This window comes from Gasterosteus aculeatus, chromosome 2 (genome assembly GCF_964276395.1).
Source record: "Gasterosteus aculeatus chromosome 2, fGasAcu3.hap1.1, whole genome shotgun sequence".
Classification (NCBI taxonomy): domain Eukaryota; kingdom Metazoa; phylum Chordata; class Actinopteri; order Perciformes; family Gasterosteidae; genus Gasterosteus; species Gasterosteus aculeatus.
In genome coordinates this window covers 157,298-183,840 of record NC_135689.1, presented here as the reverse complement: position 1 = coordinate 183,840, position 26,543 = coordinate 157,298, and the positions used below count along the sequence as shown (strand labels likewise).

General features: G+C 46.0%; 2 protein-coding genes across 7 annotated transcripts; both read right to left on the bottom strand.

Annotated features, from left to right (window-relative positions):
- Positions 1 to 679: 679 nt before the first annotated feature.
- LOC120814962 (uncharacterized) lies at positions 680 to 8,904 on the bottom strand. 4 transcript variants are annotated; one of them, XM_078080773.1, is made up of 12 exons: positions 8,607 to 8,879; positions 5,964 to 6,003; positions 5,830 to 5,870; positions 5,414 to 5,571; positions 4,074 to 4,272; positions 3,851 to 3,919; positions 3,665 to 3,761; positions 3,419 to 3,590; positions 2,963 to 3,006; positions 2,798 to 2,903; positions 2,558 to 2,718; positions 680 to 793 (listed from the first exon to the last, which is right to left on the bottom strand). In XM_078080773.1, exons 1-12 carry the CDS (start codon positions 8,837 to 8,839, stop codon positions 755 to 757), a joined length of 1,359 nt encoding a protein of 452 aa, XP_077936899.1. In that variant the 5' UTR covers positions 8,840 to 8,879; the 3' UTR covers positions 680 to 754. The 4 variants fall into 4 exon arrangements, with proteins under 4 accessions (XP_077936899.1, XP_077936891.1, XP_040025975.2 ...); XM_078080765.1 differs by having other exon boundaries at positions 5,830 to 6,003; XM_040170041.2 differs by lacking the exon at positions 3,851 to 3,919.
- Positions 8,905 to 10,603: 1,699 nt separating this feature from the next.
- Positions 10,604 to 23,930, bottom strand: mecp2 (methyl CpG binding protein 2). Of its 3 annotated transcripts, none has more exons than XM_040170033.2 (7): positions 23,794 to 23,930; positions 21,330 to 21,421; positions 19,526 to 19,682; positions 19,242 to 19,453; positions 18,960 to 19,153; positions 18,747 to 18,883; positions 10,604 to 17,460 (listed from the first exon to the last, which is right to left on the bottom strand). In XM_040170033.2, the coding sequence occupies exons 3-7, from the start codon at positions 19,541 to 19,543 to the stop codon at positions 15,475 to 15,477; spliced, it is 2,547 nt and encodes an 848-aa protein (XP_040025967.2). In that variant the 5' UTR covers positions 19,544 to 19,682; positions 21,330 to 21,421; positions 23,794 to 23,930; the 3' UTR covers positions 10,604 to 15,474. The 3 variants fall into 3 exon arrangements, with proteins under 3 accessions (XP_040025967.2, XP_040025965.2, XP_040025966.2); XM_040170031.2 differs by lacking the exon at positions 23,794 to 23,930 and adding an exon at positions 22,905 to 23,193; XM_040170032.2 differs by lacking the exon at positions 21,330 to 21,421 and having other exon boundaries at positions 23,794 to 23,924.
- Positions 23,931 to 26,543: the final 2,613 nt, after the last annotated feature.

Genomic DNA, 26,543 nt, shown 5'->3' with positions numbered 1-26,543 from the left:
CCAGCGCACAACGAAATATGAACCTAAAATACCTGAAGTGAATACACATTCCTACCAACAAACAAATAAATGATTTATGACAGAACAGGAAATATGGCTCCAATTCCGTGTGGATCCTCAATGAAAAACCCTTTAAGCTCATTTACTTCCTTTAAACTTCCCGTCACCGGGTTATGGCCCATTCTCTTAAAGGGGCCCCATGAATTTGGTCCTTTGCGATCCTCTACAATGTGATTTTATATTTTACAATATAACACCTATATCCATAGACATTGGATTACATTTAGCAGAGTTAATTGAGCTGAGTCTTGCACGAAGCAGTGCATGCTGGGCCAAATAGGTAGATCCGAGTCCTCTGACGTGAGAAGTGTAGGAAAGGACGTCACATTAAAACGTCACAGCCTTGTAAGGAGGAAGAACATTACTGACATCTCAGAGTTTGTTTCTGCTTCACTAATAAACACAGTAAAACTAGGATGTACTCTGTACACGACAGTACTCTGATGTTTCCCACAATATCAGCTGGTTATTTTCATTATATTTAAGTGGAACAACCCAACAGCTCCAGTGATTATTATTATCATTGCCTGTGATTTCCTACCCACTAAGTTCTTCAGCAACAAGCAGATTTAGATGATCAGCTTTTTATATTTATTGTTAGGTTGCATCAACAGATTCATTTGTTTGTTTAAAAACTTTTATTAATAATCAGACACAAAGTTAAAAACAGACGTGAACAGCGAGCGACGGTCCTTCAGCGAGCCTCCGATCTGCTCCTCAGGCTGTAGCGAGGCTAACCAATCAGGAGAGAGCAGAGGTCAGAGGTCAGAGTACCACGGTGACGCTGCATTGTTGGTTTGAAATACTGCATTAAGGAAACGCGCTGAGATCTGGGGTCCGTTTCAAGAAGCCGCTGCAGTGAAAACTGAGCCTGTGAACGTCTCCCTCTGACAGCAGCCCAGCCAATCACAGCGCTTCACTTTCCTCATTCATTCACTCGGTATCAGTTTACACGTATGAACTAAATAAGCTGTTACGTTAAAGACTAACGTCTTTCTGGAAGACGTCACGTCCTTTTCTGGACGATCCTGTTGATGAAGAAGCGCTTTTACTCCTCAGGCTGTTAAACACGTCGGGGGAGAATATTGAGGCCGATTTACGGTGACCCGCCACACATCCAACTCCTCACGCCAGGGAATCGGACTCCGGCCCCCGAGCTGTGTGGCAGTCGCATCCACGGCACACCCAACCCCCCCCCGTTGGCAGTAGCGTCCGCGGCGTCCCCCTACCCCTTTTATTTACAACACTTAAATATAATTGAAGAACAAAACAGCGGTAAAACGATGGTGAAACACTAAGAGGACACTTTTAAGACACTGGTAAAACATCTCCATCTCTTCGTGACTTCCTGCTGCGTCACTTCCTCCTCATCACAGCCTCTCAGTCCCGCCCCTCATTTATTGATTGACATAATATCTAGAAAGCGGCATTTCTCAGCTTTCAGAATCCGATTGTGCAAATAGTTCAGGAGTCACGGTAATTTGAATCCTCGTGTCACTTTCCGACGCAAGCGAAAGGCTTCGGATTAAGAGTTAAAGGACACACAGTCAGTCTGTCCAATCAGAAGGGTCTGTCCTCTGCTTTCTGCTATAAGGTCCCGCCCTTTCCGTAAGAAGTTAATGTTGTTGTGTTTTGCACTTCAGGGCCACCGTACGATTAGATATATTCTCATTTCCAGATGACTACTTGTTTGAACGCTATCGTTTTTATTCACTGTCCATCAAATATGTCCATGACCTCAGCCGTCCTCATAGAAGTAACGTCCCCATGGTGGACGTGCTCTCACATACGAGCACATTCTTTGTGTAGTATCACGTGTTTTCCTTTACAACATTAGAATATCAGTAAAGCTGCTGCATGCAGAGCCGTGAGAAACGTCTTTTAAACCTTTTTGTTGGACACAAACCAGTGAGACGTTAAAGAGGAGTTCAGCAGGACGCACCTGAAGGAAACACATTACAGGTCCAACACCATCGTACAGCTTATACCAGCCATATTATTCTAAATATGAGCATGTGTGTGTATTTCCAGCCTGTGTGTAGTGTATTCTACCAAACAGTGTAAAAACTGGGAATTAGTAAAACGTATGGATTATGATTAGTGTGTACATTAAATATTAACACTATATTGGAACATAAGCCGTTTCTCTGTCTTTTGCTGCAGTAGCGTGTTGCTTTTCTTTCTAATTACGGGTTCATACTCGTACGCTTGCATTAATATTTGCAGGTGAATATATTGTTTGTGGTGGTTGCCATGGTAACAGCCTTCATACTGTGATGGTGCTGAGTCAACCCACTCCGGGTTGATTGAACCAACTCCAAACAGCTGTTCTGAAACCCAAACGTTTCCCATCTCAGTGAATCAACTTAGGGTTCAGGGTTTGACTCAGAATTTGTTAAAATGTCCTACTTGATGCAGACCCCAGATCTTAAGGCCTGCCCCCCTTCCCTGTGATGTCACAGCTAAAACCCCAAACAATCAATCAGATGGGATTCACCTCGTTTTCCTCCACGAGGATGCTGTAGACCAGCGGGGAGGAGGCAGAGCCACGGGAACGCCTGCATGACCTCACAGAAGCCTTCTGGTTGGAGGGACTCTGCGCTGAGGCATTGTGGGTATTGGTTACTGTACTGCGTAGCCTTCTCTCAGTACTCCAACCTGCAGTACAAGTACATGCTGCACACTGTTAATTCACAGAGGTGAGAAAGGCTGTGAGAGAGCTGAGACAGTCACTGACCAGCATGTGGGAGGTGAGACCGGTCCGGTTGGTCTTCGGTTAGAGACAACAAGGAACTGCACATCTCTTCTCTTTCTACTTCCTCTCTTCTCCTCTCCGGCCTCCTCTGAAAGAGATGTGATTGGTCGGTTTGATGTGACATCACCGGTTCTCTTCAGATCTCACCTTCACAGTCAGCTGATTCTTCTTCTGCTGCTCCCCCAAAGCCTCTGCAGACAGTGTAATGGTCAAAATATGTTAGAACATTGTCTTGTGCTAAACCCGTGTCTCAAGTGTCTGTGTTTGACCCTGATGTGCAAAAGCAGAAAAGATTTAAGGTTTCCATAAGCAGCGGTCTGAAGAAGGGAGTTGACTTGCTCTCACAGGCGCTGGAACAAAGGAACAGTGCGTGTTACCCTCATCTTCACCTTGGTTCTTCTCGTACCTCTAAGGATGGTCTTCACATGTAAAAGATGGGTGGCCAGAACGCAAAGCAAACGGGCCCCTCGGGCATCCTCTTCTCCCAAACAAGTTTTATTGAAATATTCCACAACAACAGACGGTCAGTCAGACAGACAGACAGACAGACAGACAGACAGACAGACAGACAGACAGACAGACAGACAGACCAGCTGGACTCACCTGCGTGCTGCAGCGCCTCCTGCAGGCTCTTCTGAGTCTCTCTGAGTTGCTGCAGGAGCTGAAGACTCTGCTGTAGAGGATCTCTGAAGGTAACACACACATACAGCAGGACACACACCGCTACACACACCATTAGGCGCCGCAACACACTCACATACACACCAACCAGCTCCTACACACACATGCACACAGGCAGGCGGTTATGACAGGTGGGATCTTCTCCCCTGACAGATGAGACCTCCTCACCATGTGTTTGTGCTCAGCGTGGTCAGAGCTTATCACACTCAGGTAGATCCTCCTCTCCAGGTAAAAGTTCACAAACACCAGAGTCAACAGCAGCAATCTGCGGGTGAGGAGGAGGAGCAGTTATCTGGCTGAAGGTGGAGGTGAGGAGGAGGAGCTGTCTGGCTGAAGGTGGAGGTGAGAAATTACTTTGCTGAAGGAGGTGAGGAGGAAGGTCTACCTGGCTGAAGGTGGAGGAGACGGGGAGGAGCAACTGGGCTGATGGTGGAGGAGAGGAATTAACTGGCTGAAGGAGATGAGGAGGAGGGGCTACCTGGCTGAAGGAGGAAGTGAGGAGGAGGGGCTACCTGGCTGAAGGAGGAAGTGAGGAGGAGGGGCTACCTGGCTAAAGGTGGCGAGGGGGAGTAGTTACCTGGCTCGAGAGGAGCGCTGGGTGGAGGTGACGAGGAAGGAGGTGCACAGAGCACCGGCATTGTAGCAGCAGGAGCTCAAACTTTGAGCTTCCATTAGCAGAAAGCTCTGCAGGAAAGAAACTCTGTTGAAGAGTTCAGAGAGCGCCACCTGCTGCTGTCTGGAGGCAGTGCTGAGCTCAGAGAACACCACCCGAAGGCCTTGAAGACAGACATGAGGAGAGACAGACAGGTTAGCGGAGAGAGGCTAGAGTCCTTTTTGCTTAGGAAGGTTCCTCACTGAGTGAAATTACCCGGAAGTAACGGAAGTGGCCGCCCTAGCGGCCACTTCCGGTATTTAGAAAGATTCTGGCGGTATCCCGGTATATCACGGTATTTAACAATAACAATAACCAAAATGGGACAAAGCATGAAATACACCATAAGACACCAGATTAAAAAATGAATGGTCCAAAAAGGTGAGTAAATAAAAACATGTCTTTAGTCTTGCTAACTGCTTTACTGCAGTTATTAGCGAGCTAACGCTAGCTTGTTCAGCTGGAGGCTCTTTATGTATTGCAGTGTTGCCATTGAAACTTTAGTTTATTTAGTGTGAAATGCTCGCACACAAAGGACGAACAGACGTGCATCTCTGCAACTCATTGAGTGATGTAATTATTGCGCGACACAACGAATCGATAATGAACACTTTTAATAATCGATTTTATCGATTCATTGTTGCAGTTCTAGACTTTGCAATAAATCGTTTTCTGATCTAACGCAACTTACGTCGGCGTTTCCAAAACCAAAACCCCCAAAACTAACCATAACCCTTTACCCTGTTAAGAGTGTTTGTTGTGCGTTGTTGGTATAAAGTTGTAACCATGACTCAATCGTAGTAGCTCTGACCGCTGAAGGCTCCTCCATGACGCGTAGAAATAAAACCTGCTGAAGAGCAACGTCCGTTGTTGTGCCGTAACACCGGTATGATTTGAACCAGTATACTGTGCAGCCCCAGTGGGCGCCATAATAAGAGCTGCTGTTATGGAAGCAGAAAAGATGCTTCAATGCTTCCTTTACCATATGGAACCACGGGACCACCCGTTACCAAAGGAAAGGAGATCATTCTGTCCCACAATTCCCTGCGGCAGCAATATGCATAGCCAGTGGAAGTGGAGTTGGATTCCCTAAACACTGTGTTGTCTCTTCCTAACTCCTCATGAATTCTCCTAACCATCTTTCCTTGACCCTGTGACGTATTCCACAGGGGTCAAGGAATAGTGGTTTGGTTTTTGGACTATTCAGAACCAGCCAGAACAGGACTCCTTCTCAGTGAGTGCGAGTGTGAGTGTGAGTGTGTCACCCTGGGTGGAGTCTCTCAGGGTGACCCTCAGCTCATCTCCGTTGTTTAGGATGTCCTTCTGCACCTGTAAGGCAGCAGTCTGTGCATCGATTAACTCCTCAGCCATCTGCCTGGTGGACTGAAGCTGTTCAGCTACATCTGCTGAGCTCTCAGTCAACCTGGACAGACAGACAGACACAGTACTACGGTTAATTCTTTCTTTTGTTGCTCAATGTTGATGTTACCTGTGTGTTCATCACCTGTGCAACTGTTACCGGTCTGTCTCCCCTGTCCGGGGGTCTCTCTTGCCTGTCTCACCTATCCAGGTGTGTCCCCTGTCCGTCTCACCTATACGGATGCCTCACCTGTCTGTATGACCTGCCCGGGGTCTAAACTGTACGTCTCCCCTGTCTGTGTCAACTGTCCGGGTGTCTCACCTGTGCATGGTGTCCTCAGCCCGGCTCTGCCAGGTGTCAGACTGCAGGAAGTGACAGATGGAGTGAGCGTGGGTGAAGAACTCTGTGTAGGTGTTAAAGGCCACAGCGTCCATACCGGCGGTACACCTACTGACCTCTGACCCTGCAGGGCATGATGGGAAAACCCTGCCAGAGCTGACAGACATTTGAAAAAAATTTACAATTATTGACTTATCTTCAGGAATACCTATATACATATATATAGATATATATATATATATCTATATATATATCTATATATATATTATATATATAGATATATATAAAAAAGACATTTCAAATCTCCTATCTGATAAGATAACATTTCTATTTTCCTAAATCATGAATCATCGTGATGTAATTTGACCAGTTTGTTGGGACCTGAACACTTGTTGGTTAATGAAATGAATAAATCAAATATGTGATTATTTTGACGCTCTCCCTGACTCCCAACATTACAGCACGTGTTGAGAGGATAGCAGGATATGCACAATGGATAATGTTGTTATGACTTTTTAAGGACGAAGAACTGTTAAGGGTTTAGGATAAGAAAAGGAGACACATAAACCCTAAGTGCCTATTAATCTTATAAGTACGACCAAATACTTTTTGATAAGATAAATCAGCCATATTATGAAGTACATACAAAAGAGATGCTTGGTACATGTAGCAAGGCGTAACCTACGTATTAGAAGAGGTATAAAGTCAGCCTTATTGACACACCTAGATGTGCAGGTGCTCTTGGTTTTATGTGCATGTCATCCAAAACTGTACAACACAAAATACATGTACGTTGTGTTGAGATACGTGTGTGTTGGCTGAGGGAATGAAGTGACAGCAGTTCTGCGAGCAGACGTGCAGGTGGACACTTGACGGTGATGTGGTGGGTTTTCCCTCCTCCGTGCTCATTGGGGGCTTTCCTGAATCTCCGGACTTTCTGGACAACTTGACCGCAGAACTGCAGGTAGTTGTTGGTTTGTGAGGCGGTTCATGCTTTTTGCTGGACGGTGATAGAGAAGCTGTTGATTAAAATCTCCGGACTTTGTCCATTTTTATCTTTTATCTCTGTGTTTTGTTTGACATTTTATCATCCGTTTTCCTCTGTAACTTGTTATAATCGGATTTCTGTTCTGAAGTAAATAAAACAGAGTTCGCTCTGAGCCTTTGAAGGTTTTTGAAAAGTTTCCTCCGGCGAGGGGGACGAGCAGCGGACTGCGGTGAGCCCCTGGAGGTGTCTTACACCTCATAAGACACGGGGGGGGACGGAGACGTCTTGAGGAGCTCCACTCCAGGCTGGGCAGGTCCTGTGTAGCTTGGAGAAGATGGTCTAAAAACAGTGGTCTAAAAATATCTTTGGTATTTCGGAGGCCGAGATAAAATCTAATTTATTGGGAGACTAAAATACGTCCGGGTGGTATTTGCTCCCTGGCACTGGTGATTAGTGACGATTGAAAATTCCTGAAGAGAGTTCTCCAAGTTGACTATAGGGGCTGACTTCTAAGCGGACTGACGACCCGCACGCCGCCCATCGCCCCCCTGGACCCCCCCCTCCTCTACTGGCAGTCCGGTGGAGCGACATCCGCCGGTGCTGTGTAGCGCGACCGGCATCCCGAGTTCATACACTTCTCAGGGTTTCCATGTCGCGAGAAGTGTTCTTCCGACGGTTTACACCTTAAGCTGCCCGTCCGAGTAAAACTAAAGAAGGGATCTAACGAAGAATAGCGTGAGATCGGGAACTCGCGTTACACATGACAACACATCCTGTAGATACTCGCTCTACAACATGAGGAGAACACGTCCTCTTCTCACTCAGAAGGTACTGATTCAGGCTCTGGTCGTCTCCCTCCTGGACTACTGTAACTCTCTCCTGCAGGTCTCCTGCTACCACCATTCCACCTCTGCAGCTCATCCAAAATGCAGCAGCTCCACTGGTCTTTAACCTTCCTAAGTTCTCCCTCACTCCTCCACTCCTCCACTCTCTTCACTGGTACCGGTGGCTCGTCCAGTTCAGAACACTGGTGCTCACGTACCACGCTGTGAATGGATGGGGTCCAGTTACATCCAGGACCTGGTCCAACCCAACATCCCGAACTCTGACCTCTCCGCTCTGCATGTGATAAACTGCTTGTTCCTCCTCACTGAGAGCAAAACACTGGACTAGATCTCCACTCTTTGCTGTCCTGCTCCTAAATGGTGGAAGGAGGTCTCTGAAGACACCAGGACCACAGAGAGCCTTCACATCTTCAGACTAAAGACACACCTCTTCACACTCTACCTCCACTAACACACTAACTAACTGCAGCACTTACATTGGACTTATAATGGTTCTTATCTACAGCAAGTTGTACATCGGCTTATTTGATGAAATCACACTTTCTTGTTTCTTGTTCTTCTGAGTTTGTGTCCTTATGGTTGAAATGTTCTTATTGTGAGTCGCTTTGGATAAAAGCGTCAGATAAATTTACTTAAAATAAAACATGTAATAAAACATGAACCCTACAGGCCACCGTACATGTGTATAAGTATATACTTAAAGTGATCAAGTTATATTGTTTGATATTAGAGAAATATAATTAAAATACTAAAGCTGCTGCAGTAGAATATAAAGTAGCATGAAAACACAAATACATGGATAAAAACACTAATTAAGTGTAGCTGGTTAATGTGTACTTTATCTTACATATCAGCAGCTGTGGAAGAGAACCTACTCATGATTGCGCGTGACCCGCAAGAAGCTCTTTGACATTCATCACGTTTACCTGCTCAGGTGACAGAACGCGAAGCTCAGCGCCATCCGGCTCTGGATATCTGACGTCATATCCCTGCAGCGCGTGTCCAGGTGCTCCAGAGCTCGCGCCCAACACCCTCCGTATTCGGACTGGGCCGCGAGGTTTCGCACGCGCTGCAGCGCCGTCCTCCCGCGCTCCAAGTCCGGACCGGAACCGCAGGAGAGCGCGCACAGCAGCAGCATCGCACACACCTGAGCCGCCATCTTCACCTGAGTGACAATCAGCCCGCTCAGCCAGTCAGAGACCACGTGGCTTTCTCCATGTCATTACGTCACTGCTTACGAGTCTTTCACTCTTTTCATTCAAGCCGTTTCTCAATACCAATTTCCTCCATTGGAACAGCGGCTGACTGGATGACGTCACCACATCAGCATGGTTTTGCTAACGGAATTGATACAGTTCTTCATTGTTCGTTTTCCTTAAAAATAAAAAATGGTGTATATATATATATGTATAACATGGAATAACATAATGTTGAAGAGGAGGATTACACTGACAGGTGTATATATTATATTTATCCACAGAAACATACCGAGGTGAACATTTAATGCAGGGCTGTTGTATTACATCACACTGCATTACTTTATGAAGGTTTTATAAAAGACAGAAGAGGTTTGATACAGGAACAACAATTCAACCATGTGGCTTCGGATGAGTCTTCTAGTGTGAGAATTAGAGAAAGACATAAATTGCATTTCTATAAAATTAGCTGCTATTCCTAATCATCCCACTGGTGGTCGCACTGTACGAGGAAGCGCGTATAGCTGCCACTTTGCAATTGACAATTTGCGCCCAGCCCCGTCGGCCGGGCCCTCGCCTATGATACAGGTCTGGCCCACTTGAGATCAAAGTTGGCAGAATGTGGCCCCTTACCTGATTTAAATGAATAGGGCTACATTCCACATGCATACCTACACTGTAAAAAAATAAAAGTAAAATATCTTATTTATTATTATTATTAATAATTGTTTATTATTTCAAGAATGTGCGAAAACCAAAAATTCACAGGAATTTTCACTTGAAACACTGTTATTTTACGCATTTTTCCTCTACAATTAGAATCCAACACCTTAAATAAAGGGATATCACTAAAAGCTTCCTGTATCATTGTGATACATAGCCGACGGCCACTTATTCAGACAAACTCAAGGTCCACAATCATATCCGGCCCGGCACAATTACATCACCTGTCTTTTGTAACTGGCCAGTTAATAGGACGCACACAACTGATACTAAGAGTCCCAGAAGGAACTCAACCAGGGTTTTGTTACGACTAAACGAGATGGAAGGTAATTGTAAATGAAATAAGTAAAACAATCAGAAAAGTAGTTAGTACGGACAGTATGATCACTCAAAAGGAAACAGGGCGGCGCTCAGAACCACCGGAAGTAACGCAGGGACAGGTGAGGATCTTGTTAGATAATGTTGCACTGGCGGCTGGATCCGTGTGCAAAGGTACAAACCACAGAGAGGCAGCCGGTAAGAGCGATGAACTCTCCAACAACGCAGAGTTTGTATTGAAGCGCTCGGTCAGTTTGGTTCTTAGTCACAAGGATCCGCCAACCGAGGAGAAAAGGTGATGTCATGATCTTCACAATAAAACTTCTTTGATGTGAGTCTCAGCCAATCAGCGTTGAGATCACCGCGTCTTCATTTCCCTCCAACTTTTCACCCTTTCACTCCAAAGTGAATTTACCGCCGCTACTGGATTATTATTATTATTATTAATATTGTCACTGTGTTTTGGTGCAATCTGTGATCTCTATCCGATCAGTTTGGTATTTGGGTCAGAGCGATCAATAGAGCGTCGTTGTTAAAGCTTGAGGGTTCATCACACGTGGATGTGGAGGCCAAACACGGTTTGTCTCCATGTGAAGTTTGTTTCATCAAACTGCAGCCAGCCTTCAGTGAACATCCCAGAATGATTTCATGCAAAAACCGTAAAAGTATGAAAAACTCAATTTGTATTTGTAGTTCAATATTCAACATTTATTGCAACACAAAAGAAAGTTGTAAATAAAAGTTTAACAGTCTTATTTGTGTCACCCTCACAGGATATTCAGTATAATATATAATATTGGCCGCCACGATAAGAGCTGTCGAAATTCTCTAATGCTAAGGAAAGGAGCTTCAATGCTTCCTTACTTAACTCCTTTATAATAACCAACTTCCTTAAGTTAAGGAAAGGAGATAATTACGTCCAACAATTTCTTGCACAGGCAATATTTAAATTTCGCCGCTGCAGACTGACGTCACTAACAAAACTACGCAGCTTAGTGAAAGTGGAGTCAGATTCTCTGACTCCTCATGAATTCTCCTCACCATCTTTCTGTGAAGTTTTCCAGAGGTCAAGGACAAGTGGTTAGAAATAGACGTTATGAGGTCACTTTTTGGACTATTTGGGTGTGTCTCAATTCCCTCGGCTGCTTCCTTAAGGTCGCAGTTGTCGACCGCATGCGTCTATGGCGGCAAATCACTGTCAAAATTCGAGAGCGCAAATCAAGTTGATGCTCGCGCGTAAATCACCGGCGAGCAAAAGTCTGTCTCAGAGAGAAAGACTTTGTGCTGTTATTTGTGTTTTGACAACGTTTTATCTCATAATTTCGACTTTCTATCCCCTTTCTTCAGTGTGGAAATGGGCTTCTATAGTTGTGTGAATGCATCACTCCAGCCAATCCAAAGACGGGGTTTGTAACCAATCAGATGTAGATACCATGGTGGCTGGCTCCGCCCCCTGACTATCAAAAAGAACAACAGCGAGCGCGTAGAAAACACCTGTAGAGATTGTTTTTGCAGAGATTCACGAGAAGTTCACGTTCCGTGAGCGAGCAAATATCTCGCGCGAGAAATTTGCTCATGCGACACGGACTTTTGCTCGCGGGTGTTTGTTTTACGCGCGTGCATCAAACTGATTTGCGCTCTTGAATTTTGACAGTGATTTGCCTCCATATTGCGTCAGTTTGGCTGCGACTGGAGCCCCAAGCAGAACTCCATTCAGGGTCTCCAAAAAGGCCATTTACTCCGAGCTGCTGTTTACATCATACTGTCATTTAGCTGACGCTTTTATCCAAAGCGACACTAAGTGCATTCAACCATAAGGATACAAACTCTTGTTTGGTGGACGGCAGGAGGCTGAGGTCCATCAGAACTAAGACCTCCCGCCACACCAACAGTTTCTTCCCGTCGGCAGTCGGGCTCATCAACAGAGCCGGCCCCCCACTGACGGCCTAACCCGAACCCACCAGTCACTTTCTTTCTCACTGCACACGTCACTTTCACTTGTCACTTTCTCTTCGCTGGTGCACTTCATTCATTTTCAAATATTTTCCACTTTTAGCTTTTATTCCTTTATTTTTAAACTAACCCATAGTATTATATTTTATTCCTCATGCACTGTTCTCTTGTCGTCCATTGTCGTACAGCCTGCTGTTACGCTCTAACCGCCAAGTCACATTCCCGTCTGACATTTTATGGTAATAAATGTTTCCTGATTCCTGATTCCGGATACCTGGTGCATACGCACAGACAACGGTCAGAGTTTTCCCCCCCACAACCCAAAGTGTACCCCGGAGGCGACCCTCCATCTGGGCCTGGCTCCAAATGGGGGCCCCGGGCGTCTTCCGGCTGGGTAGCTCCTTCCCTCTTCCGCTTTTTCATAGTCTTTTTGTTCTGTATAATAAATTAGTCAAATGTTAAATGTTTAAGTACAGTATAAGAGCTGTGAAGTGTCCCTCCCTGGCTACTGGTGGGCTGGGTCGGCCTTAGCCCCTCCTCCTCGCTGGTTCCCAATTAGTTTCCCCCACATTATAAGCCACACCTTGAGCTGCACGCGTTCGGTGACGTCCCTTTGTAACCTTGGTATTTATTGTAATACGTATTGTCATCTTTGGGTAATCCTTGGTCTCAATAAATCCTTCACTGCTACCCTATAATCTGTAGGCTTTTAGTGGTACAAGCCAGTATTATAGGTCAAGTACATAGTCAATTTTGAACCCATCCGGGCCTTGCCGCGGTCACATGTAGTACAGTATAAAGTACTACACGTAGAGTGCAGTCAAGGTTTTGACACCTTCTTCTTCAATGAATTTCCTTTATTTTTCTTTTGTTTCTACATTGTAGAATTATGTTGACGTCAAAACTATGAAGGAACACATATGAAATTATGTGGTAAATTAAAACAGAATTTGTTTTAATCTTGGGCTTCCTTCAACCAGCTCCTTGAGGGAGTCGCCTGGAAGGTTCTCCATTAACAGGTGTGCCTGGTAAAGAGAAATCACAACTTGCAAGTGTGTAAGGCTGTTATCAGACCAAGTAGTGGCTACCCGGAAGAATCTAAAATATAAAACATTCTGGTTTGTTGGGCATTTCTCATTCACCACAGAATTCCATGTCTTCTTCATAGTTTTGATGTGTTAAATATTACTCTTTAATGTAAAAAACCCCGACAGAACGAGGTGTGTCCAAACTTTTAACATGTACTGTACCTCTGAGACGAAGTACAGAACAAAGTACTACAGATGTAGTGGAGACAGGCAGCAGGTAGAAGTACCTTGACGTTGTACTATAATCATCACACAGACGTTTTCCTCGGACAACAAATCCTTTTAGTTAGAAATAAAAATAAGAGAACAGGTAAAAACTATTTGTGTATTTTGTTGATCCACTATGAAGAGTCACTGAACATCACAACTACAAACATGGAGGCTTCTGGCAAGACGCACGACAGCAGAGGCATTAGACCCATGAACATGCAAGATGGCCGCCAAGTCTGGTGGGGAGGGGGGGCGTTGGATTTATGCAGCTGCATGACAGACAGCATGCCGACGGGCGGTCGGGGCCTTCAAGGTGAGAGGCACGTTAATGGACATTCACTGATTGGATGGTTTGTGGAGCCTCTGGCCGGAGACTACGAATCCCAGGATGCAGTTTGGCCAATCGCAGGGCTGAAGGCGCCTTAGAAACGAGTGGGTTCCAAGAACCAACACAGGAAGAACTTTCCATCAAATCCTCAGAAACCTCATTCAATCCTAAAAGATGCATCCGAGCTGAAGCCCTGCCCCTTGTTGATGACTACCATGGGCCTTCAGAATAAAAAGTGAGGTGAATTACATGATTAATGTTTGTACATCTAAAAGACATTTCACACGTTTCAAACATCTTTGCAAAAGTGGTAAAATACATGATTATTAGGATGTTCTCTCAGTGTCACGTTCTCTCCTTGATTAGCTGTCTAGCTAGACTGCTGTGTATTTACAAACAGACTTTTAAATGTACAAACATTCAACAGAACTATTTAACTTTCAAAAGATGACATTGTAATTTCAAAAATGACTTCCATGACTATGGGAGGGGGCAGGACTTGACCTCCAAAACCTTTAAAGCCGCCCACTTTGTAGTGGTCAATCAGTGAGGAGGAATTGTTGGGAACTTCGCCTGCTGAACATAAAGCGCTCTGATCAGGAGGTCGTGTTCTCTGTCTGACGGTCTTGTTTAAGTAAGTGAGGTTCGGAGGCTGTAGAAACAGTTCGCCATTCAACATTGAAGGTTAAAGGTTAGTCCAGATGTTTTGTCTTCCAGATGTTTCTGACCCAAAAGCTGTGTCTCATTTCGACGGCTTCATCCCCGAGGCCGACGGTTTCTGAGGCTGCTCATCATTCATCGCAGCTGCCACTCGGCTGTTACGTTGTCTGCTCCTTAAACGCAGCCCTCCAGGGGGCGATGTGGAGGACACGTCTGATCAAGCCTATCCCACATCCCATCATGCATTGCGGGATGAATTTAAGTTCTAGAATGTAAGTACTAGAATTCACTTGAATATCTACCGATATAGATGTTATATTCTAATAAATAACATCATATCTTAGTTTATAAAATCGCTGAAGTTATGTGACGTAGATCCCATGTTGTGTTTTGAATACACAAGACGTGAGAACGAACTGCTCATTCTGCCCCCCCCTCATCTGAACTCCACTGGGTCCCTCCAGGTAGCTACACACATTTAGAACAAACAAGTTTTTCAGCTTTTAATGTCAAGCGCAGCAAGTTGCTAGGCAACAGGAGCGGCAGCAGAAAAGATTATGACACAAGCAGGACTGTCTCCTCAGAGACCGCTAGGTTCAGTCTATGCGGACGTCAGAGACCCAGCCCAGGTAGACCAGAAGTTCGGGTCCTCATGAGGATGCAGCCAACGAAATGAGACAGAGATTGCGGAGTAGGGCGAGTTCTTGTGGAAGAAGAGGGAACATTACAGCCCTCCATCTCTGATGATGGTAGGTTGGCAAGGAACCAATTTAAGGTGCAAACTACCACTGCACGTCACCAGTCAAGAGGAGGAGGTATCAGCGAAAGTCAACGAGTAACAATGCTGACTTCTACCGTAATAATCTGCCTGTGCGCCTCGCTCTCTGTCAGGAGCAGGTTGATGAGTAAAGGACCATCAGTTTAATAACTTCAGAGTTTAAAGCTGTATAACGGATACAAAGCAGTAAAGCTTTTAACAAAATCAAAATACTGAAAACAAAAACCAAACCGGGTTTATATTTGGGAAGCAAAGTGTTGTTAAGCATTTTAGGTCCAGACTCTCAGACTAGCGGGACACAACAGCTGCCTTTTGATTATATTTACACACACTTTTTAAACATGTTTTTTTCTTTTTTCCAGAAAAAGACAATTCCTGTCCTCTCCAGAACCCCAGAGTCTCCAGGAGCTGCTACAGTCCCCCAGCTCTGTGTGACGTTAATCCTTCTTTTTGAAACGGTCTGAAACCACTTAACTCCCTCCTGAGCGGCCCGATCAAGCTCCTCTCGTACCCGGCACTGAATCCGTCCGTCCCGACGGATCAGCTGACTTGTTCGCTGACGGCGGTCCGAGTCTCCACAGTCTCCTCCCGGCCGGGACAGGGGACCAGGTCTGGAAGGCCTTCTGTTACCCCGGCTGCTCCAGGAGGAACGGATGGTGCAGGGCCGGTAGGCCTCAAAGTGCTGTTGGACCCTCTATCTCCTCCTTCTCCGACAACCTCTCTGGTTTCCAAGGCTGTGTCCGACTCGCCTCGCCCCTCTTGCCCAAGGCCTTCCACGCTGTCCTCCCGGCTTCCTCGACCGGCCCGTGTGGTGCTTAGATCCTGGGGCTGTTCGCTCTGGTTCCGTTGAGCCGGGCTTAAGCTGGTCCTGCTCAGGTTGGGAGATGGTCGGTGAGGCCTGGTGAGCTGAGGGCGGGGCTGTGTTTGAATCTGATGGACGTGTTGTTGTGTCTGGGACTGGGGGGGCTGGTGGTAGGGAGACTGTCTGGGTTGTGGTCTGTATTGAGTCTGGGATTGGTGTTGCGATGACTGACTTGTCTGGGGGTGATGCTGAGTGGGAATTTGGGTCCTGGACTGGGACGGAGTTGAACTTTGGGCTGGGGTCCAGGACTGGGGTTGAGGTGGACTTTCGGCCAGGATTCTGGACTCGGACAGAGTTGGAGTTTGGGCTGGAGTTCTGGATTGGGATTGTACCGCAGTTCGTGCTGGGGTAGTGGGCTGGGATCTGAGCAGCAGTTGATTCTGGAGTTGGGCCGGTGTCCTGGACCGGGGTTGAGTTGGATTTTGGGCCGGTGTTCTGGGGTGGGGTTGGGCAGGGGTCTTGGACTGGGCCTGAAGTTGAGGCAGCGGTTGGAGTGCTGTTGGAAACTGAGTTTGTGAATGTGGATGCCTCTTTTGGGGTGGATAAACCTGCAGGATGGAAGGGGACTGGGAAGGGGGCGACTGGGGTGGTGAGTGCTGAGCTAAGAGCTGGGTGTGGTGCTGAGCAGGGTGGGTGATCGGCTGCGATAGGCCTCTCTGGGGGCAGGCCATAGTCTGACTTTGGATTTGGAATGGAGGGGGCTGGGACCTTGGCTGGGGAAGAACATGCCTGGTAGGAGAGGGATGGCTTCCTGGGTACCGAGGAGAGTCTTGGAGTTGACTGGCAGACTGGATCTTGGGATGCTGCTGAGAACAGGGTGGAGGTTGATGCCGTGGTTGAGGGCGGGAAGGCAGAGTGTCCGGCGAGGTCTGAGGGTGAGTGTGTGGCTTGGCTTTGGGCCTCGACTGGCCAGAGGGCGTCGGGTGTCCAGAAGCCGGAGGGGGGGTGGAAGGCTGGTCTAACGTGGGGGGGGAGGAATGTTGGTGGCGGTGGTGGTGGTGGTGGTGGTGGTGATGGTGTTTGTGAGGCAGCCGCTCCTTTCGTTTGTGGCTTTTGGATGGGGCGATGCTACTGCTGCTACTTATTCCTCCTACTTCATCTACAATGTCTTCCTCTACTTCCTCTCCTCTGCTTCCTCCTTCTCCTGTTTTCTCCTTGTGCTTCCTCCCTTTGTGCACCTTGAGTCTGTGCGACTGGCTTTCATCTGAAGCCAATTGTAATTGGCTTTGCTCAGAGGTGGTGGGCGGAGGTTCTGGGATTGGACCCCCCTCCTCTCTACCAGCCTCCCCCTCTCCGGCGACTCTCCTGTCGGTCTTTGTGTTGGTGGCCGGAGTCCCAGCGCTCTCCGCCTCCTCTACCGTCTCTCTTGTTTTACGCTTCTTGATCGGGAGGGCGGTTTCCTGGACGACCAGTTTGACCGGGGACTCCTTGGCCACTTGACGTTTGGCCTCCACGGCTAAAATGGTTGCTGCAGCATATCCCCCGGCTGTTGAGGTGGACGCAGTTGGGGTGGGGGACGCCGTGGCAGCCATCGATGACATCAAGACAGCGGTCGCTTTCCTGCCCCGTTTCTTGGGAGTGGTCGGCGGTGGAGGCGGAAAATCCTGCTGCGACTTCCTCTTCCTCCCGGGACGGACCTTGGGCGCGGGAGCAGGAGACACCACCTGAGAAGAAATCATAAAATTAGTGGATCTCCATTGGTACTGCATTTTAAAGAGAGATCACAGACAGAATGCACAAGCACCAACAGGTCTGAGGTCTTCTACAGGTTGACTGGACCTACTTCCACCTGAACGTTGATGATAAGTCCTGTCTCTTTCCTAAATCCTCTCCTGGTTTGCTAGAACCTTACTTACTGGAAGTCCTTTCCTCTTCCGAAGTTCTCCAATAAACCCCTTGAGACATTTCTCTCTGCTCGTTCCGACTCTGAAAACAGAATCCTTAGACACACGTTCTCAGCTCACCTTACTACAAGTTAGGATGTACTGTATCTGTCTACCAAGTGTTTATCTCACTCTCACTTGAATAATTTCTGTCATAGGAACTGTATTACGTATTAGACATTGTTCATTCTGTACACATGGCATCCATTGTAGTCTGTCCATCCCATGAGTGGGATCCCTCCTCTGACGTTCTCCCTAAGGTTTCTTCCCTTTTTTCCCTCGTGGAAGGTTTTTTTTCATTTTTTCCTGTGCCGATGGAGGGTTTCGGGACAGAGGATCTCGTATGTGTACAGACTGTAAAGCTCTCCAAGGCAAATTTGTAATTTGCGATTTTGGGCTATACAAAATAAAATGAATTGAATTAATTGAATCTCTAAAAGTGATCACTCATTAAGTACTATACCAGGAACAACAGTCCAGTCAGCTACTTCCTGTTCCTGTTGCCCAGCTCTCGGTGAAAGGTAAATTCTTTAAAGGAGAAGCAAACCTCACACCCGAGAGCCGGTGATCCGGAAGTGAGGTGATTGCTTTAAGATGATCGTTTAAATGGTATTAGAACATATTGACATCAAAATGAGTATTACTAAAGTAAAATTGTTCTCTAGGAGTCAACAGAGAATGTTTTGGATTGTCTTGGTTCTTCTTATTTTGGAGGTGTAACCCACGTCTGAGGAAGTAGAACCCACATGTGAGAAGGTCTAACCCACGTCTGAGGAAGTAGAACCCACATGTGAGAAGGTCTAACCCACGTCTGAGGACGTAGAACCCACATGTGAGAAGGTCTAACCCACGTCTGAGGAAGTAGAACCCACATGTGAGAAGGTCTAACCCACGTCTGAGGAAGTAGAACCCACATGTGAGAAGGTCTAACCCACGTCTGAGGAAGTAGAACCCACATGTGAGAAGGTCTAACCCGCGTCTGAGGAGGTTTAACGAATCCGAGGAATTTGCTGGTTAAAGGTGCATTGGGACTATTGTTGTGTTCTCTCTTGGCGGATTCATTGTACCTTTGAAGCTGCAGAGGCGGAGCCAGTGGAAGACTCTGCCTTGCCGAAGGGCATTTTGACCAGCAGTTTGCCCGGAGTTTTCTCCACCACGCGTTTCATGGCCACGCCTTCCGTAGCCTGCCGAATCTTCCCGCTGCCTAGGAAACGAGAGACGTGTGAGCTACACACAGTGAGTCCAACTAAATGACTTCAGGTTACGAGTTTTAGGTTTACCTTTGGGCCTCCCGCGGCCTCGCCCCGATGGTTTTGCCACATTCGCTTTCTTGGTGGGCCGCTTCTCACGGCGTGAAGGGCTTCCACGTCCTGTGACTGTGAAATCGAAGTCGTTGGGGTCGGTGGTCGTGTCGCAGACTTTCTGGAAGTAGGCGATGAGTTCAACCTTGGAACGAAACGCTTTTCCCTCCGAGCTATGGGAGGAGAAAAAAACGTTCACCTGACCCCCTAATCACCTGAACAGAGAACCGGCACCAAGAACAGAAGGTGGATTCGGCTTACTTGATGAGATAGACGTCAAACTTGCCCGCAGAGCGGCCAGACTTCCTCTGCTTGAGTTTGCGGGTCCAGCCCTCGGGCAGCGACGGGTCGTCGTACAGTGGCCCGCGGTCCCGTATGATGGAGCGCCGCTGCCTGGGGGAACCTGACGTAGACTCGCCGTCTTCTGCTAAGTCTGCCTCCGGCTCCGAGGGGCCCGCCACTGGCTCTGTGGCCTTCAAGGAGGAACTGGTTTGTTAGAGATAGAAACTCCAGGATCTTTGCCTGATCTCTGCCGTTACACTCGCCTGGGTCTCTAGCTCCATCCCTGCCTGCGGCACGGTGGCGATCTCCACCCCCCTATTGGCATGGCGGTGCTCCCGGCGGGCCTTACGGGTCTTTATGTGGGACCTGTCTCTCCCTCCAGAGGGAGGCAGGTCGACGGGTTCTTCCTCACCCTCCTCCCTGTGGAAGAAGTAATTACATCATACAAATATTACATTACTGATGACAAGGCCTGTCGTGATATGCGATAAAATGACATATCACACACACTCTCTGAAATCGCATGCAATCATTTTTAGTTTAATGAACGTCACCAACATTTAAGTTGATCGCGCACACAAACACAGAGCGACACCAACAGGTGAAGAGAAGCAGTGAACCCAACCAAGCTAACTAAGATAAACTCTCACCTAAAACAACAACCATCCGCCCGTCTTTAACCTGAACTACGGTCGGTTCCTCCGGACTGCTCGTCCTGCGTTCCTCCCGGGCCGGCTGGTTGTTAGCGGGACCGGGCCGCTCCATCGCTCCCTACAGCCGCGGAGCGCGTCGCCCTGCCGGCGGTCGAAGCCCCGGGTTAAACCTCCCCGGCTGCCGCGGCATACCTTTGCGCTGGACACATTTTCTGGAACCCGACTGAATCGCACCGAGCCCGATGCTTCGCCCGCTCCGTGTCCCTTGCGTTTATTATTATTTATTTATTTATATAGGATATATTTTTTCACATTCCGATTCTAATGTCTAACTATTCTGACAAATTAACCTTCTTTGTTGTTTGAAATCGCGTACTTTTATTACTATGCTATTACATTGTCATTGGTAATATCACATATCACAATAAATGTTGACAAACAAAAATGTGATTTTGTGACAGCCCTACTGATGACATCACAGGACTTGAGCTGTGCAGCGTTTTGTATGTATGTGTACGCCATCAGTCAACAACAAGAGAATACATTTTACTTTTAATCAAACTTTAATCATTTATTGATTTCAAATCGAACTCAGACTCAAGCAACTCAATGAGTCAGGGAGATGAGCGCGTAACAAAAAAAGGAGGTAGAAGAAGGAGCAGTGGTCCAAGGTGCGGGAGCATTTCACAAATAAACTAAAAGTGTGTCAATTGCTAAATCAACATGGCATGGGAGCACCACGGTGATCGGCATCAAACAAAAGCATGTTGGCGACCTTGATCACATTACAGGTCATTTAGCTGACACTTTTATCCAAAGTGACTTACATTACACTTTTAACCCGTGGCTTTTACATTTTAGCCCGGGGAGCAATTAGAGGTTAGGTATCTTGCTCTGGGACACTTGGACTTGGCACATGGGGCAGCCGGGACTCGAACCCCCAACCTTGCGCACCCTCTCTACCACTGCGCCACGACGACCCCCACTTGATGAGGTGGAAGTTACTACAGAATGAATCCTACTTCTGTTACGTTTATAACACAAAGAGCCTTACTTGTTATCCAGCTAGAAGAGCTAGCATTAGCCGGCTAATAACAGCAGTAAACCAGGGGTCTATAGCAAGACTAGAGACACATTTTATTCACTCACCGTAATTGTATTTTTCCCCTATTTGTTATAAATTATTATGTTATTTAGTTCAAGGTACAACCTGTCAAAAAAATAATTGACTATCAAAATAATAGTTAGTTGCAACCCTAGAAACAACTACAGGCCATGACACCTTCAGTGGAGGAGACAACCATGAGACCTTCTTCTTCAGAGGCGACCATCCCAAGCCACGAGACTTTCAGTGGTGGGGACAACCATGTGCCGTGAACTATTTAGAGGAGGAGACAACAAAGACCCACGAGACCTTCTTAAGAAGAGACAGTCATGAGACCTTCGGAGGAGACAACCAGGAGTGATGAGACCTTCAGAGGAGGAGACAACCTCGAGCCATGAGACCTTCAGAGGATGAGATAACCATGAGCCAATTAGAGGAGGAGACAGCAAGCCATGAGACATTTAGAAGAGACAACCACAAGCAATAAGACACAGAAGCTGTGTCTCAATTCCTTTGGCTGCATTCTTTAGGACGCATTCGTTGACCGCATACGTCACCCCTGCTGCGACTCGCCCGTTCCATCGACTCCTCCGAACGTGGTCGAGCAAAGTGTGTGTGTGTGAATGGTTGTGTGTCTCTGTGTAGCCCTGTGATTGGCTGGCGACCAGTCCAGGATGAACCCCGTCTATCACCTGAAGTTGGCTGGGACAGACTCCTGCCCCCCTGTGTGCAGGATAAGCTGTGTGAAGATGGATTGGAAAAAAAAATCGAATCGGCTCGAACCGCACTGTAAAATATCACAGCCCTGTTTAGTTATGTCCACTTACAGTACTTCTTCTCTAACTCAAAGAGCTCTGACACGTTTTAGATTTGAACTTAACGGTTCAAGTTAAAAGCTTTATGTTGACTTATTCTATTATTATTAAAAGCACACATGGAGTCACAAAATGTCGTTATCTCAATAAAAATTCAGCATGGACCATTTTGTTACATTTCTGTTGGGGCAATGAGGCCCGACATCCCTTTGTAAGTCAGTAAGGTTACAGAATAAATACACCAAGAAACTGAACTTGCTTTGCTCATTTTGATTTGTTGTGCGATTAGAAATCACAACATTTAGTTGTGTTTTATGGAGCAGGAGGAAGCAGCATCAAGGTGAAGGAGAACGATGTGTGTGGTGACATTCAGCTACTGTAGCTTGGACATATTCTGTAATATCTTCTGTAAATTAGTTAAAATATATCATATCCTATGCAAGAAAAAAATAAAAATACCTTGCATACAAGTTAATAAATGTGTTTGCTGTTGTGGTTTTTATTGACAACAATGATGGAATCACCTCTGCCTTAAGATTGCAATATTACTTTTAGCTGAAGGTAATTATAAATTGGTACGGTATTATAAATTAACATTTAATTTAATTTAAAATAACTGTTCTCTCAGCCTGAAATATATTATGCTCGGTTGGAGAAGCATATCTTCGTTTATCGTCTTTATCTGTACTATAAGCTTCAAGGCTTTTACAAGTGCAGCAGGTACAGTTGCAATCAAAATTATTCAAGACCCCATTGCACATTAGATTTGCACAAAATATACAATTTCTCAGCTGTTTGCAATAAACAAATTACACAATAATTGTTTAAGTAGTTTAATGAAACTAATATTACAAAGGTTTTATCCAAATTTAACACAAAATGCTACTTTTAATGCACACCTGAACTAATGAAGCCTTTGATTAGTTGCACCAGGTGTGCTTGAATCATTTCAAAGGTGCTCTACTAAGTACTGAACATGCTCGTCATGAAGGGGTTGAATCATTTTGAGACTGCAGTAAATTCATTAAAGTCATTAAAAGTAGCATTTTGTGTAAGCCAGTAGACCTACTTCAGAGGAGACAACCACAAGCCGTGAGACCTTCACTGGAGTAGCGGCCAAGGACGATGAGACCTTCAGAGAAGGAGGAGAGAACCACGAGCCATGAAACCTTCCGAGAAGACAACCAGGAGGGACGAGACAACCTCGAGCCATGAGACCTTAATCAAAGGAGGAAACAACCACGAGCAATACCTTCAGAGGAGGAGGCAACAACCACAAGCCATGAGACCTTCGTAGACAAAATAACCACAACCACGAGACCTTCTTTAAAGGAGACAACCACAAGCCATGAAACTATCAGATGAGGAGATCACCAGGAACCATAAGACCTTCGGAGGAGGAGACAACCATACGCTCTCAGATCTACTTAGTAACACATTTAATTAAAATATACACATGTGTGTCTGTGCGTGTAAAACTGACTGGGGGGGTTCTGTTAGTATGTGTACATATGTATGCGTGTGTCTGTAGAAAGGGTGGGGGTTAACCCAGGTCAGTGAGCACCAGTACTCCAAACACTCGGATGACAACATTCTGTGATGCTAACGGTAGCAGGTAGCCTGTTAGCTCGCAGCTCGTTCACCGGAGACAGGAAGATGCGCCACTGTGTAAGCGGACACCTCGCAGCCGACGCGCGGCCTCTTTTCCCCGGGCAGTAGTGCGAAGGTCCGGGGGGCCCGGAGGAGCACGGGCGGTGGGCTGGAAGCTAACGCAACCGCAGCAGCTAAAGTACAGACTTAGCAGTAAGTTGGTGACGTATTCCAGCTAAACCCGCTCTGCTAAGACGGCCCGGGGAAGAAACCAACCCACTTTTACTTCAATAAAACAAACGACACAAAATAGTCGTGGGCGACGGCGGAGCTTTATCGTAGGATAAAATGTGAAAGAAAACACTCACAGTCTCTCCTCTCCGCTCTCCATGGCAGCCATTTTTATTTAAATGGATATTTTTTTATTAAAAAAAGCCTCCAAACATCTCGGCTCCCTCCTGCTGCACCCCGCCCCCCAGACTCCATTTCCAACCGCCGTTAGGATTTTAAATATCGCGAGATCTGCGCAAAGATGAGGTTCCATACCCAACGGTACGAGCGCAAGGAGGGTCGTACTCCCGCGAGATGTGAGCTCCTCGGTCATGTTGAGGCGTTTAGGAACACGCTGTGAAGTTTGTAAAAAACATGTGTTGAACTGAGATGAAATTCAAGTCGTTAATACTTCAAGAGAAAAAAACGGAATGAAAATTGAGGAGTTAATAAAAAACAAATGAAAAAATGAACTAATCAACTAAAATATTTAAACGATTTAAATCGAGTAAATCATTTTAAAAAGTGATAATAGTGATAAAAAGAATAATTAGATATTGTATCAATGTTTGCCTGAACGTCTTTGGTGCTTTTATTTTGTATAAAGTAGCAGATGATTTTTTAATTTTGTAATTGTCGTAACTAAACTCTGTTTAAAAGTACAACTCAAAGACGAAAAAGAAAAAGAAGAAGAAGAAGAAGAAGAGAAAAGATCGGCAGGAAGTTTAGATTAACGTCAGCTAAATTACATGTAATGTCATTTAAACAGGAAAATGTTCCTGTTTCAGTGTCAAGGGTTTCACAATAAAACCCCAATTGAACAAACATGAGTTTACTACTTCAGACTTCCTTGTAGAAACAGAAAGTTCAAATAGAGTTCAAGCTCTTTAAATAATTGAATGAGTTCAGTGATCAATGAACTCATTCTAATGTTAGGAATTCATTCAATTATTTACGCATGGCCGTAAATCAACGGTATTTTACTGGCAGCAAGGACGCCAGGAATTTACCGTTATTTTACGGTATAATACCGTAAATGGTTTTTACACTATGTTACCGCAAAATGGATTACTGTATGTTACTGTAAACTTGAACGAATTTTACTGTGAATTAACTGCAATTTACTGGCAGTCGACGCTAGTAACTTACTGTTTTATTTACAGTGCCCTACCGTAATTTACGGTATGTTGTTGTATATTGGATTACAGTTTGTTACCATACGATTACTGTTTTTGTGTTATAAATACCAGAGTTTTACCGTTTACTTATAACCCCATATTCCCCACAAATTAAAGAAAGACAAACAAAATCATTTCAGTCATAGTGGTTGGAGTTTATTAGATGCCTTTAAGACAAAAATGTTAGATATTTGTAACCAAGAACAAAACATAAAATATTCCGCAGGTATACAATAATAAAAAAATGAATCATAAAATCATTAGGAACAAGGTAAACTAACTGCAACAATACGCTATGGAACACTTTCAATTGACCGCAGCAAACGGCTGGCGTCCTTAATCCAGTGCCTCTGTAAAACAAACCAAAATAAAATATTTAGAAACGCTCATTGGTAAAATATTAAAATTACAAAGTTGAGGAAGACAACAAGATGTAAGGAAAGAGAATGTTAATCATGCTAGGCAAATAACACTTACCAACGTTACTTGGAGAGACAAGGCAATGAGAAACTCCTCTGATGTTGAACTTCACAGGTGTTCTAGATGAACTGAGATTACGCGTTTGACGTCACGTTCAGGAGCAGTCGGTCAGATTAACACTCAAATGACTTGGCAATGAACACTTTGAATAATACAAATATTTATAATCTTTACATTCCAGCCACTGAATTGGCGGCAAAGGCTATGAGATAATGAGGGTGTGCTGTGCAGCACAAGGTTGGCGGTTTGAATCCTGGCTGCTCCCTGTGCCAAGTTGAAGTGTCACTGAGCGAGACACCTAACCCCCAATTCCTCCACATAAAATTATGTCAAACCATGGGCGTTTTGGATAAAAGTGAAAGCTGCAAGTATAGTAATGTCCTGTAAGTCAAAGTCATCATCGTATCTCATGAGATACTATCTCATTATGATGACTTGACAGAATGATGATGACAGAACCTGTTTTTCAGTGGCTGACGTGGGCTTCCATACATTAACTTACAACAGATGTGATTCACTGCACTTGTATGTGTATTTCCACCACTTTATAAAATATATGTAACATGCAGTTGAATTACGGTAGTCTGCTATTATGTTCAGGAAAAAGGAAACATTTATTGCCAAAATATGTCCAACATTGTTGATGCGCGACAGTAGACAGTGTAACAATAGACAACAAGAAAGCAGTGCACAAGTAAGTTAGTAAAGTTAAAGTTAAAAATTTCCGGAACTGGAATTTGCCGGAACCGGCGGGGTCGGGGCCTGGAGTCGTGGGGCCGGAACCGGGATCGGGGCCTGGAGTCGTGGAGCCAGGACTGGCGGGGTCGGGGCCGGGGCCAGGAGTCGTGGAGCCGGGACTGGCGGGGTCGGGGCTGGGGCCTGGAGTTGTGGAGCTGGGGTCGGGGCCTGGAGTCCTGGGGCCGGAACCGGGGTCGGGTCAGGAGGTCGCTGTGACCCAGCGCGGGACGTGGTGTGCTGTGGCCGAGCGTGGAGGCCGTAGGAAGCCTTGCGTTGGACCTCGAGGTCCATCAACCGCTCCCAGTACGATTCCCCGCCGGAAGACGAGGAGATCGGAGGATGGCACAAACGACACTGGTGCAGGTGATTGGAAACAGCTGGAAACAATCATGACACGACAGACAATCACAGGGCATGACAGGACAAGGCAGGAAGTGACGTGACCCAGGGAG